General features: G+C 35.3%; 1 protein-coding gene across 1 annotated transcript; it reads left to right on the forward strand.

Annotated features, from left to right (window-relative positions):
* The first annotated feature begins 827 nt into the window (after positions 1–827).
* On the forward strand, positions 828–4,124 carry LOC132163101 (uncharacterized). The gene has a single exon (XM_059573298.2). The coding sequence runs from the start codon at positions 897–899 to the stop codon at positions 3,945–3,947; it is 3,051 nt and encodes a 1,016-aa protein (XP_059429281.2). The 5' UTR covers positions 828–896; the 3' UTR covers positions 3,948–4,124.
* Positions 4,125–15,029: the final 10,905 nt, after the last annotated feature.

Genomic DNA, 15,029 nt, shown 5'->3' on the forward strand with positions numbered 1-15,029 from the left:
AAAATTTGAAGCCCGTGGTTGATTAAATGGTAAAAATTTCATATATGGTAATATTAGATACAAATAATGAATTTAATATTATTCGATTCAAACCAACTAAATCAATTTCAAGTTAAAATTCTATCTCAACATGATTCGGTATTCCTTCGTAAAAATCTTAAGTTATAATACTTTATTAATCTAGTGATATGAAAAAATGAGTATGGACTTCTTGAGTATCCACTTTCGATTTACTGCGATAAATCCAAAGAAATACAGTAAGAAATCACATTTGATATGCTGGTCTGCCCAATGAGAATCCATGAGAAACCCAATGTGTCAATGCAAAGACAATAAACCATGAGAAACCCAATGGAAAGACTTCATTCTTTGAGGCTCCATCATACATGTGAATTGCCTGTTATGTTCGATATGGTCTCCCATGATGTCAATTATCTTTTATAAGGATGACATGAAGTTAGTGACATGAAATTATCTTTACATAAATTTCGCAAAAGCAAATTAGGCGACAAATGTTAGTGGCGATATATATATATATATATATATATATATATATATAAGAGGATGAAACTTGCACTAATTCGATGACTAAAGCAATTACACTCCCAAATATATATATATATTTGGGGGTGTAATTGCTTTAGTCATCGAATTAGTGCAAGTTTCATCCTCCCTCTTCGATCTGTTGACTCTCATTTTCATAATACACTTTTCAGAGTCTTCCACCAACCCCACATTTCTCGAAATAAATTTGTTTGACAGTGGCTGGAAACAGAGCCACGGGCCAAAATTGTAAGTCTTCCTGGGACTTCACCCCCTCCCCACGACACACTATAAATGGCATACCTCTTCAATTCTTTAATCTACGAGTGTCTCTTAATTACTACATCCTCGAAATGAGAATTCCCTTCTTTTCGTGGCTCGTCTTGGTGCCCATCTGCACACTTTTCCTCAACTTCTCTACTGTCTTTGTGGTGTCTCACCAATGTTTGGGCAATCAACGGTTCTTGTTGCTCGAATTGAAGAAGACCCTTATATTCGATTCTACTTTGTCCACAAAACTTGTTAAGTGGAACCAAAGTGTCGATTGCTGTTCTTGGGATGGCGTAACCTGCAACGAGGGACGTGTTATTGGTCTCGACCTGTCCTTTGAATTCATCTCGGGTGGACTTGATAATTCAAGCAGCCTCTTTAGTCTTGAGCATCTCCAGAGCCTGAGTTTTGCTGTTAACAACTTCAATTCTCAGATTCCATCAAAGTTTGACAAGCTAGCGAATTTGACTTTTTTAAGTCTATTCAACGCCGGCTTTGTAGGGCAGATTCCTATTGCGATTTCGCGCTTGACAAGGTTGGTTCATCTTGATTTATCTTCCTATTCATCTCCGCTGAAACTTCTGAATCCAAATTTAAATGTGCTTGTTCAAAACCTTCCGGAGCTTGTGGTACTTTATCTTGATGCTGTATTACTATCAGCACATGGTAAAGAGTGGTGTCAAGCTTTATCATCTTCAGTGCCAAATTTGAGAGAGTTGGACTTGTCATGGTCTAATCTTTTGGGCCCTATTGATTCCTCCTTACGGAATCTTCAGTTCCTCTCAATTATTAATTTGTCTGGTAACAATTTTTCTGCTCCAGTTCCAGAATTTTTTGCAGATTTCAAAAATTTGACGTCCTTGGATTTCTTTGATAGTCAGCTGAATGGAAAATTTCCAGAAAAGATATTCCAGGTTCCAACTCTACAAATGCTTGACATGTCATATAACTCTCGACTTGAAGTTTCTTTGCCAGAATTTCTCCCAAATGGATCTCTTCAAACCATGGTTTTTAGCTATACAAATTTTTCTTCGTCATTTCCACCTTCTATCGGTAAACTTAAAATGTTGTCAAGAATAGATTTTGTGGGATGCAATTTCCACGGATCAATTCCAGACTCAATTGCCAACCTCACACAATTGGCCTATTTGGACTTGTCAAACAACAATTTCAATGGATCAATTCCAGACTCAATTGCGAGTATCACCCAATTGTCCTATTTGGACCTGTCAAACAACAATTTCAGATCAATTCCAAACTCAATTGCAAGCCTCACACAATTGTCCCATTTGGACTTGTCAAACAACAATTTGAATGGATCAATTCCAAGCTCAATTGCGAGCCTCACACAATTGGCCTATTTGAACTTGTCAGACAACAGTCTCACTGGATCAATTCCAAATTTTGGAATGTTCAAGAATCTGACTTTCTTACTGCTTCCTAATAATCGTCTGTCTGGTCAAATTACTTCCACTCAATGGGAAGAACTTTTGAATATGAATTCTCTTGACTTGAGGAACAATTCATTGAATGGGAATATTCCAATTTCTCTATTTTCCCTTCCATCATTGCTAGAGTTATATCTTTCACACAACCAATTTTCTGGCACCTTGGACCTTAGTGTGATTCAAACGTTTCAAACTCCTTTGAAGCTTGAACTTTCATACAACAACTTGTTGGTTGAATTTAATGGTTTTAACATTTCGTTAACCTCATTTCCCCAATTTTCCTACTTAGGATTGGCTTCTTGCAAGTTGAAAGTATTTCCTGATTTCTTGAGAAACCAATTGAGTTTACAATTTCTTGACCTTTCAAACAACCAGATCTATGGAGAGATACCAGCAAGCATCAGTCAATCTCTTGCCACCACTAACTTCTTGTTTCTTTCAAGTAATAAATTGAATGGGAGCATCCCTAGATCAATATGCAATGCTACATATCTTCAACTTCTAGATCTATCTAATAATTCTTTAAGTGGCACAATTCCCCATTGCTTGATTGAGATGAGTGGAAGTCTTCTTGTGTTAGATCTAAGGACAAACAACCTCAATGGCACAATTCCTGATGCATTTCCAGATAATTGTGGTTTACAAACTTTATCTCTCAATAAAAACCAACTACAAGGGCGGCTACCAAAATCTTTGGCCAATTGCAATGAGTTGGAGGTCTTGGACATTGGAAACAACCACATCGAGGGTACCTTCCCATTTTACTTGAAGAATGCATCCATGTTGAGGATTCTTGTTTTGCGATCTAACAAATTTTACGGGCCCATTACTCATCCAGAGCCTAATGCCACCTGGCCGATGCTTCAAATTATAGACGTGGCTTCAAACAATTTTATTGGTAACCTTCCAATAATACCTCTTTCGACTTGGATGACAATGACGAATCGTTCACCTGAGGCCCAATCAAGGCTAAGTTACCTCGGAACTAGTGTGGATGGAATTTATTATCGAGATATGGTAACAGTTACTATCAAGGGTTTAACGGTGGAGTTGAAGAATATCCTACAAATCTTCACCACTATTGACTTTTCTTGCAACGGTTTTGATGGTCCAATACCTAAAGAAATGGGAGAAGTCAAAGTGCTTCATATTCTCAACTTGTCGCATAATGCTTTGACGGGCCAAATTCCAACATCTTTGGGGAAATTGAGGAATCTTGAGTCACTAGACCTGTCAAGCAACAAGCTTTCTGGTAAAATTCCTTTGCAACTTGCCGATGGTCTTATTTTCCTATCAGTTCTCAACCTTTCCTTCAATCAGTTGGAGGGGAAAATTCCATTCAGCAAGCAATTTGCTACATTTTCGGAAACTTCCTTCAAAGGGAATGAAAGATTATGTGGCATCCCTTTGAAATCACACTGCACGTATGAGGAGCCGCGATTGTCACCTCCAACATATGAAGAAAAACATTGGAATTCTGGGATTGAGTGGAATTTCATAAGTGCTGAACTGGGATTTGTTTTTGGCTTTGGAAATGTCATTGGGCCTCTTATGTTCTGGAAGAGGTGGAGGTTATGGTATTACAAACATGTTGATGACATTCTTTTCAAGATCTTCCCTCGATTGTATCTTGGAAAAGAATACCATCAAAGGCGCAGACATAGAAATCAGAGAGCAAGGCACTAGTCCTAGTTATGCAGTGCAATACCTCCAGGTTTATAATTATTAACTCTAGTTGTTTTGGTTTCGCAATTATGCAAAAATAAAAAACGATGCAAGTATTGTCTTTGTGGTATGATATTTGTAATTGGCACACTTATATTACTCAACTATGTACTTGTTTGATATTATTTTTTCGGACTACCTATGAGGCGTACATGTTATGTTTTTGGTTTTTCTCTCTGGTTTTGAGAGTTCGGTTTGTTGGTGTTGTAGTTGCTTCTGGCATCTGCAACTTGAGTTCTTGTGACTCATTTGGGTATGTTTGGTTCTTTAATTTAATAATTTCAGGAAATTTAACACTTTTTTCAGTTTAATGGTTGGAACTTGGTACGTATTTTATCGATTTATATCATTCTCACTTTTCCAAAAAAATAAATAAATAATATCCCCTGTAAGAGAGGTATTTAGAAAGTATATATGTGATTAGTCTAAGAAAACACAATTAATTAGGCACTTAGCAAAAGCACAATATATTGAAATCCGAGAAAATAAATATTTAAGAAGGATATGCTCTATTCTCCAAAGCAGAAGCTTGAATCTGTCATTGAGACTAAGCTTCCAGAGAGCTTTCCAATTTGAGAAGGTCTCTTTGGTTAATTTGGAGGTGGTAGGCTGATTTAGTGGAAAAGTTTCCAGGTGAGATATCGGATATGGACCCAAATGAGCTTGTCAGAGATGGCAAGGTGGGAATTCTGAGGTTAAGAATGTTTTAAGCACTCTTGGGGTTCGCAAAGGGAGTTGACTAAAGAGGGGAGCCAGGTTTTTGTGGAGGGGTTGATGAGGCTTGATACCAGGAGATTGGGTTGGGTGAGGTTACTGTCATTTAGTGGTTTGGGTTTAAAATTTGGGATATGGGGAACCCAAGAAGAGTCCCAAATTGGAAGGGGGGAATATGGATCTAATGCCTAGCCCACCTAGGGGTCGAGGTAAACAAATGCAATACCATGACTTGAAGGTGAGATCCCCCTCCAAGGATCTCAGAACCCAAAATAAAAAGGAATGGGGAAAGTGGCCAAAAGAAGAACCATTAATGAGGATGGAAAAAGAATCCTAGTTTCTCCATAACAATAAGTATGAAAGCCCCATTCTATTTTGTCAAAAGTCTTCTTCATATCGATTTTTATGTCCATGAGTCCTCTGCCTTTTTTGTATTTCAAAGTGTAAAGCAACTCACGAGCAGGGAGTCCCCTTTTAGGAGTTTTCCATCCCTAAAAAAACCTTATACCAAGTTAAGGACCTCTTGTTTCACCGTAGCCCAGTAGGATTTAATGAAAAAGGCTGTAAAACCATCAGATGCAATGGCTTTTGTGGAGCCTAAGTTGCAGACAGCTTGATAAATTTCCTCTTCAGATGGGATGGCACATAGGAGAAAGTTATCCTCCTCAGAGATGGCAGGTTCTAAGAGGTTGAGAGGTTTGGCAAATAACTCAAAATTTCCCTACAAATTTTCCTAAAAAGCCAACTTCAAAACATTCTTACTTTTTTATATTACGTCAATCACTTTTATTACTACTCGAATAAAAAACCCACTATAAAACATAACTTTTTACGTTTCTTACAAAAAAAATTTAAAACTTATTTCTACTTTATATCTTATCAATAATTTCTTATTATTATTCAAACAAAAAATCCAATTCGGAGAGGTCAGGGAAGGAAGAGGTGAAGAGGGTTTTGAAGTGTGATTAAGAGCAAGCTTCCACTTCTGTCTGAGAACCAAGTTTTGTTTGAGGCCTTGAGGAAGTCGATGGCATTTTGTATCCTTCTAATGATAGTGGAAGTGTGAAAGAAGTTTATATTAAGATCCTTACAGGCTAGCTAACAACACTCTCTGGATTTACTTTTCCAGAGGACTTCCTCTTTTTGAGAAGTTCATCTAGGTCAGTCTTGAGGGACAACTCAAAGGCCTGGTTTTGGACAGTGGGGGGCCGCTGTTTGATCCACTCAAGTTAGTCAGTAAGGGATTTGATTTGAGTTTCTGGTGAATGTTCCCAAAATGATTTTCTTCTTCCATACCTTTAAAGCAGATTTGACTGCTTTAAGGTTTTTATGGACAGTTTAAAGGCAGTGCAGCCAGAAACCTTTCAAGTGACCATCAAAAAGAAAAATCTACTATGGGAAGTCTGCAGATGCAGAGGTTGTGAAGTCTGACTAAAATGGAAGCTGCATAATAATACAAAGTTCCCATGTATTGAAACGTCGGATACTCGAATAATCACATTCCAGCAACAAGAATACAGCTTGACAATTTTTCAAGCATACTCGAATAATGACATTCGCATGTCTTACAGCATGCTACATACGTTTAAAAGCATAACATTTGTATGAAAAGCAGATTAACACTATAATCTTAGGATAGCAGAATCATGTCAAAAAGAAACATGAAGGAGAAGAAATAAAGAAAAGGAGGCAATAGAAACTCTAATTGCTTATACTAGCATTTGCTACCACCCAAGCAATCAACTTTTCCACAAGATGTCATGCGAGCAAGGCATCTTTGAAATGCCTTGCATGTGAGAAATGTGAGTGGTATTCCAACATTTCCAGTACTAATGCAGGGCTTATAAATATTCATCAACTCAAACAATTTCCCCGTGGAGTCTATGACGTGCAGCCATTTACAGAACCAAATGTATTTGCTCACCACAATTTGGGCGAAAGAGCTTTGACAACCGTTTTAAATCAAAGTTCTGACTTTTCCACCGCCCTAAGTAGCAATTGGCTGCAAAATGACAAGTCACAAAGCTTCTTCAGAAGACAGTATTTTTGGTATATAACTCATACCTTCAACACAGAGAAAGAGATGCTAGATTTTCAACTTATGTTTGAAGGAGCTTATGATCCAGCCTTTCCATCTTCTCAGCGCTTTGTTCAGAATTAGAGGAAAGGCATTCTGCTTTGTTCAGAATTAAGGTTTCATCAACACTCATCATCGCACCAGCATTATCAAATTCGCCACAATTGTTATGAGCAGATAATATTGTTACAAGCTGCCTCTGAGCAGAGAAATCATACCCCTCCTCAACAACCTGGAACAATATGCATCCTGGTAAACTACTTGAGTACAACAAATAGGGGCAACCAAAGGTGTAAGAGACTCCACGGTCATTCACTCCCCAGACTTTGACATCTCTACTAGGATCCGACCAAAGTAAATCACAAAGCAGACCAGAATCTGGCACGTCAGTCGGACGATCAGGTAAGTTCCTGATTTGATCTAAATTTGTTAGATCAGGGAAGAGGCCACCATGCACACACAATATTTAAGGGAAACATTATTAATTGAATGGTAGTTTGTGGAAAGTGTGAACTTTCCCGTCTTTTAAAATATTTGAAAGTTGATAATGCAAAATGTCTATTGAAATAGATGAGAAAACAACATTTTAAATGAATCATAGAGAAAAATGTAGTTTTCTCATTATTTCCCTTCCATTTTCCTTCGTTATAAATCAACAATTACATTACAATCCCATCCATACTCACAAAATTAAGTACTAATTTTGAAGTACTTAGTAAAGAATTTATTCTTATAATATTGATTTTGTGAAACAAAAAATTTTTGAAGTACGTGGTTGATTAAATGGTACAAATTTCATATATGATAATATTAGATAAATGAATAATGAATTTAATATTATTCAATTCAACCCAACGAAATCGATTTCAAGTTAAAATTCTATCTCAACACAATCCTGTATTCCTTCATAAAAAGTGTAAGTTGTAATACTTTATTAATGTGGTGATATGAGAAAATGATTAAAGACTTTTTTGAATACCTAGTTTTAAGTGATTGAGACAAATTCAAAGAAAGACAATAAAAAGTCACATTTGGTATACTGGTCCGTCCATTTCGGGTTGTGAAGCATATCTCAATGCAAAGACAATAAACCATGAGAAACTCAATGCAAAGACTCATCATACATCTTCTACTTCTAGATGTGTCTAATAATTTCTTTAGTGGCACAATTTCCCAATGCTTGATTGAGATGACTGGAAGTTTTTGTGTGTTAGATCTAAAGGACAAACAGCCTCAATGGCACCATTCCTGATGCATTTCTAGATAATTGTCGTTTATATACTTTTATCTCTCAATAAAAACCAACTAGAAGGGGGGCTAGCAAAATCTTTGGCCAATTGCACATGGTTGGAGGTCTTGGACTTTGGGAACAACCACATCGAGGGTACTTTTCCATTTTACTTGAAGAACATATCCATGTTGAGGATTCTTGTTTTGCGATCTAACAAATTTTACGAGCCAATTACTCGTCCACAGCCTGATGCCACCTGGCCGATGCTTCAAATTATAGATGTGGCTTCAAACAATTTTATTGATAACCTTCCAATAATACTTCTGTCAACTTCGTTGGCAATGGTGAATCGTTCACTTGAGGCCCAATTAGGGCTCAATTACCTCCAAATTGATGTGGATGAATTTGATTAGGATCTTCCCTCAATTGTATCTTGGAAAAGAATACTGTCAGAGGCGCATATGTAGAAATAAGAGGCCGAGAAACTAGTCATAGTTATGAAGCGCAATGCCTCTAGGTTTATCATAATTAACTCTTTTCATTTTGGTTTCGCTATTAAGCAAAATTAAAAATAAAATAAAAAAGGATCCATGTAATTGGATGCAAGTATTGTCTTTAAGGTATGGTATTAATTTGTGATGGGCAAACTACATAATTAGTGAAGTACTTGTTTGCATGACATTATTTTTTGGGGCTACTTATGAGGCGTACATGTCATGTGTAGCAAAAATTGGCCATGCTATGACATTTGCATCCGTCAGTACTGTTTCAAATTTGCACTCAACAAATATCGGTAGAGGACTACAAGATGAGTAGTACATATGAATTACATGACCATCCCTTTGACAGCTGAAGTTCGTTAACCGTTGGGAGTGCATGGTTGGATACAAACGTTGTTTGATCATGTATGTTTGGTTCTTTAATTTAATAATTTTAGGTAATTTAACAGTTTTTCAGTTTAATGTGTTGTGAGTGTTTTGTCGATTTATATGATCTCAGCTTTACCAATACCAAAAGAAGAATATCATTTCCCGGGTAAGAGAGGTATTTGGAGAGTATGTAATTAGTGTAGGAAAACATAACTAATTACTCTCTAAGAATTTTCATGCACCAAGTAGATTAAAGACCAGCTCTTACATAAAAAAAAATATATATAGGGTTGTTTAATGCCTATCACACAAACCTGATTCATCTTAGCCTATCAACTACTTTTAAGAGGTCTTCAAGGGGTAGCTCAATCGACAGTGCACCACACCTCATAAAGTGGAGGTCACTAGTTCAAATCTCCCCTCCCCCTTCTCTTGTGTGGACATATCAAAAAAAAAAAAAAAAAAAAAAACTACTTTTAAGAGTCTGAGTGGGCAACTACCAACTGCCCCCCTTCACCTTCACCTGAGCCAGTGCTTCCAGAAAATAGAAAGGTTTTGGTGGCAAACGAAATGCTGGTGAAGCATTCAAGCACACCCACTAGCAGCAAAATGTGAACACATAAAGCAAACGACTCATCTTTTGCATACAAGCGCACTCATTAGCAGAAATTCAGAATACAGTTTGACAATTTTTCAGGTAACTTATTATGTCTTCGAGCATGCTACAATTATGTTTAAAAGCATAACATTTGTATGAAAAGCTGATGAATACTTACTCTTGGGAGACCATAATCATGTCGGAAAGAAACATTTAAAGGAGGCAATAGAAACTCTAATTGCTTATACTAGCATTTTCCACAAGAAGCCATGCGAGCAAGGCATCTTTGAATGCCAACACCTCTGCCATTGCATGTGAGAAATGTGAGTGGTATTCCAAAATTTCCAGTACTAATGCAGGGCTTATAAATATTCATCAACTCAAACAATTTCCCGGTGGAGTCTATGACGTGCAGTCATTTACAGAACCAAATGTATTTGCTCTCCACAATTTCTGTGAGAGAGCTTTAACAATCATTTTAAATCAAAATTTTGACTTTGCCACCACCCTAAATAGCAATTGGCTGCAAAATGACAAGTCACAAAGCTCCTTCTGAAGACAGTATTTTCGGTATATATATAACTCATACCTTCAACACAGAGGAAGAGATACTAGATTTTCAACTTATGTTTGAAGGAGCTTATGATCCAGCCTTTCCATCTTCACATGCTCTTTGTTCAGAATTAGAGGAAAGGCATTCTGCAAGCAAGGTGTCACATAAGAATGATGAGAATCAAGTGATGACACAATATAAATTAGAATTGAAGAATAATTGAGGCAAGCCCATTACTAAGCACATGCCATTCATCATAGTTATAGCTTTTCATATTAACAAAAATTGAAACACAAAGACGTTTCAGAAATGGCCAAGTTTACAAGGCAAAGGTGGTAGCAAGAAACTCACATTAGCAGCAAGTCTAAGGTGCAATGCACACTGCAGTGTTCACAGATTTGTTCAAATGAAGTTTGTCTTTTTGTCTCCTGGCTTAAGAATTTGGAAAGAACACATTAAGGTTTCATCAACACTCATCATTGCACCAGCATTATCAAATTCGCCACAATAGTAATTAGGAGCAGAGAATATTGTTACAAGCTGCCTCTCAACAAAGAATTCATACCCCTCCTCAGCAACCTGGAACAATATGCATCCTGGTAATCTACTTGAGTACAACAAATAGGGGCAAATAAGGGAATGTCAGTAACTTGATGTCCTCGACAAAAAATAATCCTATTGGTTTGAAGTAATTCATTTGAAACACTACTATTATGACATTATTAGAATAATTAAATGCTCCCAAAAAAAAAATTGTAATCAGGCAAGCAATTGTTGATTCCAAAACTTGGCTCGAGCAAGAAACCTAATTACCTAAATAGGCATTCGGGTAAACCTACTCAAACAGGTGAGTCTTATGAAAAGCCTTATAAAATATTAGTGACAGTAACTCAAGGCCACATCTTTTTGAAATAATGAGCTTTTTAATCCTTTATTCAGAATCACTAACCTTCTCAATTCAATTTATCATGATGGTGGCAGTCCAGGAAACAGAGCCAAATGCCAAAATGGTCATCTTTGGGGGGCTTTACCCACCTCAACACACACCATAAATTCCCTTATTTTTTAGGGCTCTTTTCGGTGCCCTTGTGCACACTTTTCCTCAACTGCTATGTTTTTATGGTGTCTAGACAATGCTTTGAAGGTTCTTAGCCATAATTTCCTCCAAATAGATCTCTTAAAATGATGTCAACAATAGATCTTGTGGGATGCAACACAATTAGAATATTTGGACATGTGTAAGAATCTGGCTCAAGTAAAGCTTTATGATAATCATCTGTTTGGTCAAATTGCTTCCACTCAGTGGGAAGAATATCATTTCCCCTGTAAAGAGAGCTATTTACAAAGTATGCGATAATCAGTCGAGCTAGGAAAGCATAATTAGCATAAGAACAATATTTTTTCCTTTTGAAAGTTTGAGACTTCTTTTCACTGGATAATTTAATCATGTTAATTGACCAAATTAGAAGGCTTTGACAATCTTTTTAAATCAAAATTAATTCTGACTTTGCCACCGCCCTAAAAAGCAATTGGCTGCAAAATGACAAGTTACAAAGCTCCTTCTCAAGACAATATTTTCGGTATATATATAACTCATACCTTCAACATAAACACCAGCCGAAGAAATTCATAAATAAATGTGAAAATAAAATAAAATAGACAAAAGATTTTTACGTGGTTCGGTCTATGACCTACATCCACAGATAAAGTCCTAAGGGCTATATTATGCTTTTATTCAATGAATATCTTTTACAATACATGGTGCTCCTATTTATAGGAGAATTGGGGTATATAAATTTGGTAATCAAATCAATGTAATTTGATTACCATCAAATCTAATTACAATAAAATCATTCAGATTTTATGACACAACAAATTTGATTATAGGAGATTACAATCAATTACAATAAAATCAAATTAAACTATTCAATTATTTTGTAAAGCGCCAAAAAAAAAAAAATTTATTTCCACCAATCAAAAACATAACATATATGTCGTTTTTGAATTAGTTTGTTTAATGCTATTTTTCTATTTTATGAGTTTCATATTGTTGGACCATTTTCCCTTATGAGAATTGCTATATTTCTTTTTTACTTTCTGAACAACATGCATGGTTATTGGTTAGGAATATTGACCTCTTTATACAATAAAAAAGAAATTTTATTTGAAGATGAGTTCCGGGCTAGATCTTTGATGTTGTGTATTGAAAGAAAAATTGATTCGAAGTTTACTACAGATTCATTCATAGCTGATTTTTGGGATATAAAAAAAATGTTGGGTTCCATTTTAATAGGTGTTTGCGTTAAAAATTGAAATATATTAAGAAAAAATTATTTAGAGTCTCCTCTATCTTAATAAATTTTTTATTCATGCTTTTGCCTCATAAGAAATTTTAGTTTGCCCTCCTTAATTAAATGCAAAGAATCCTTTGCAGCTTTGAAATCTTTGCATGCTTGATAATTCTAATGGTGTGAACAAAATCAATGGTGAAAAATATGGTCGTAGAAAATATTATCCTATTGGGTAGCTAGAATGAATTTATTTGAAACAGTACTAACTTTAAATTATTATAATAATTAATTATACGAAATGAACAGTTAGCGGCAAGTTCTTTACTTTTAAATGAGTGCTTATTAACATAGCAAAATATTGTTCGGTTGTTGTAGTTAGTTAGACCTGAGGAATTAGTTTGTCAATTGAGTTGTTTTAAAATCATTATAAATTGAAGCGTACCTATTGTATCTAAAAAAAAAAAAAAAAAAAAAAAAAGAAGAAGCATATTGTAGTAGGGTTGTCAATTTTTGATACGACTCGCAAACTCGATACGAACTCAATATTAAATTAAAGGGTTAGGCTTGAAGAGTCTGACTCGTTTAATTAAATGGGTCTGGTTATGGTTAACTTATATATTCTTATACCTATGTCTCGACACAACCCGAACTCAACACGGGTCATAAGGGCTGACACTTTTTTATATAACCGACAAACCCAACAAAAACTCACTACAAAATTAAATAATTATGATTGACCTATATAGTCTTATAACTTAATACTTGACACGACTCGAATCCGACACGCGAACACGAATTGTTACCTCTAATTATAAAAGTCATTAAATTTCAATTGAAAATTCTATCTCAACAAGTTACAGTACCCCTAGGTAGAAATTAAGCTTGAGTAATAAAACTTTAGTCATACCGTGAGAGGAGGAGTAAGGACTTTTTGAGTAGTCCCTCTCAGCTGACTGACTGATAATAAATGCAAAGACAATAAAAAGTCATGTTTGGCATGCTGATCCATCTACTTTGGGTTTTAAATCTTATCTCAATTCAAAAGCGACGGACTAAGAGAAATAGATTTTATCTCCATGCAAAGACTGTAAGCTTTGAGTCTCGATCATACATGTAAATTGGCATTTAAGTTCGATAGGGCCCATGATGTCAACTATTTGTGACTAATAAATATGGATGACTTAAAGTCAATCATTATATAAATTCTCACAAAACCAAATTAGGCGACAAATACTGGTGAGTGGTGACCTAAATTATTTGGATAGATGTGGAAAATTTCCACAAGAAGCATGGGGTAATGATATAAAAAGGAGTAGAGTCTTCTTAAAATCATCTCAAATGTGATGTGACATTTAAAATCACCAATAAATTAAAATTCAATAATGATCTCAAATTAATGGTAATTTTAAATGTCACATCACCTTTTTTTTTTTTTTTTTGAGAAATAGCAGTTCCTATGTATTTATTGCATAACTTGCAAAGCAGAGAAATCTGCTTGCAAAAGGTTCCTTATACATTCCGGAGGGTTATAACCCTTCGGAGGGTCATAACTTGCAAAGCAAAGAAATCTGCTTGCAAAAGGTTCCTTATACATCACATTTGGAATGACTCTAATCCTCCTTATATCATTACTCAGAAGCATGATATTGGGTAGTCTTTATGACTCCCGTCTGGACGCCTGTAGCATATAAAACAAGCAACAAAACATCAATACAAAAACATTGGAAAATATTAGGGATATCTAACGGAGGCCTTTTTTTTTTATCACATTTTGGTAGTTTGATGTATTAAACAGCCACCTCTATCACTTTATGAGATTATATTGAAATTGGCAACTTGAGAGTTTTTTTTTTTTCTTTTTTTTTTTAATTTATATTTTTTTCCATAATTAATTAGCGGCAAGTTCATTTCTTGTAATTGTAAATGAGTGCTTATTACATAGCCAGAGGAATTAATTTGTCAATTGAGTTGTAGACTTGTAGTTGCCAAATCTGTATAAGAAGGCACTGCAGTACTTTGTACAAGTGGAAGAAAATAACAAACCCTTTTCTTCGAGGTTTCAAGTAGAAGGCCGTTTTCTCATTATTTCCCTTCCATTTTTATACCTTAAAGATCAACAATCACATTTCAATTCTTACAATTCCATCCCTACACACAAAATTAAGTACTAATTTTGAAGCACTTACTAAAGAATTTATTCTTATAATCTTGATTTTGTGAAAAAAAAATAATAATAATAATTAAGTGGTTGATTAAATAGTAAAAGTTTCATATAAGATAATATTAGATAAATGAATAATGAATTTAATATCATTCAATTCAAACCAACCAAATCAATTTCAACTTAGAATTCTATCTCAATAGTTATGGTATCCTTTCATAGAAAGCCCAAGTCGTAATACTTTGTTGATGTTGTGCGTAAGAAAACGAGTAAGGACTTTGTGAGTCTACTCTTAACTCACTGACAATAAATCCAAAGACAGAAAATGAAAGGTCACATTTAATATGTTGGTACACGCACTTTGGGTTTCAACGCTTATCACAATGCAAAAACGATAGACCATGAGAAATAAATTTGATGTCCATGCAAAGACTCCATGCTTAAGTCTCAACCATACATATAAATTGCCGTGTTAGTTCGATAGGCCCCATGATGTCAATTAGTTGCGACAAATAATCAAGAAGATTTTATTTATTTTATTTTTTTTGA

The sequence above is a fragment of the Corylus avellana genome, chromosome 8, assembly GCF_965113065.1.
Source record: "Corylus avellana chromosome 8, dhCorAvel1.hap1.2, whole genome shotgun sequence".
NCBI lineage: Eukaryota > Viridiplantae > Streptophyta > Magnoliopsida > Fagales > Betulaceae > Corylus > Corylus avellana.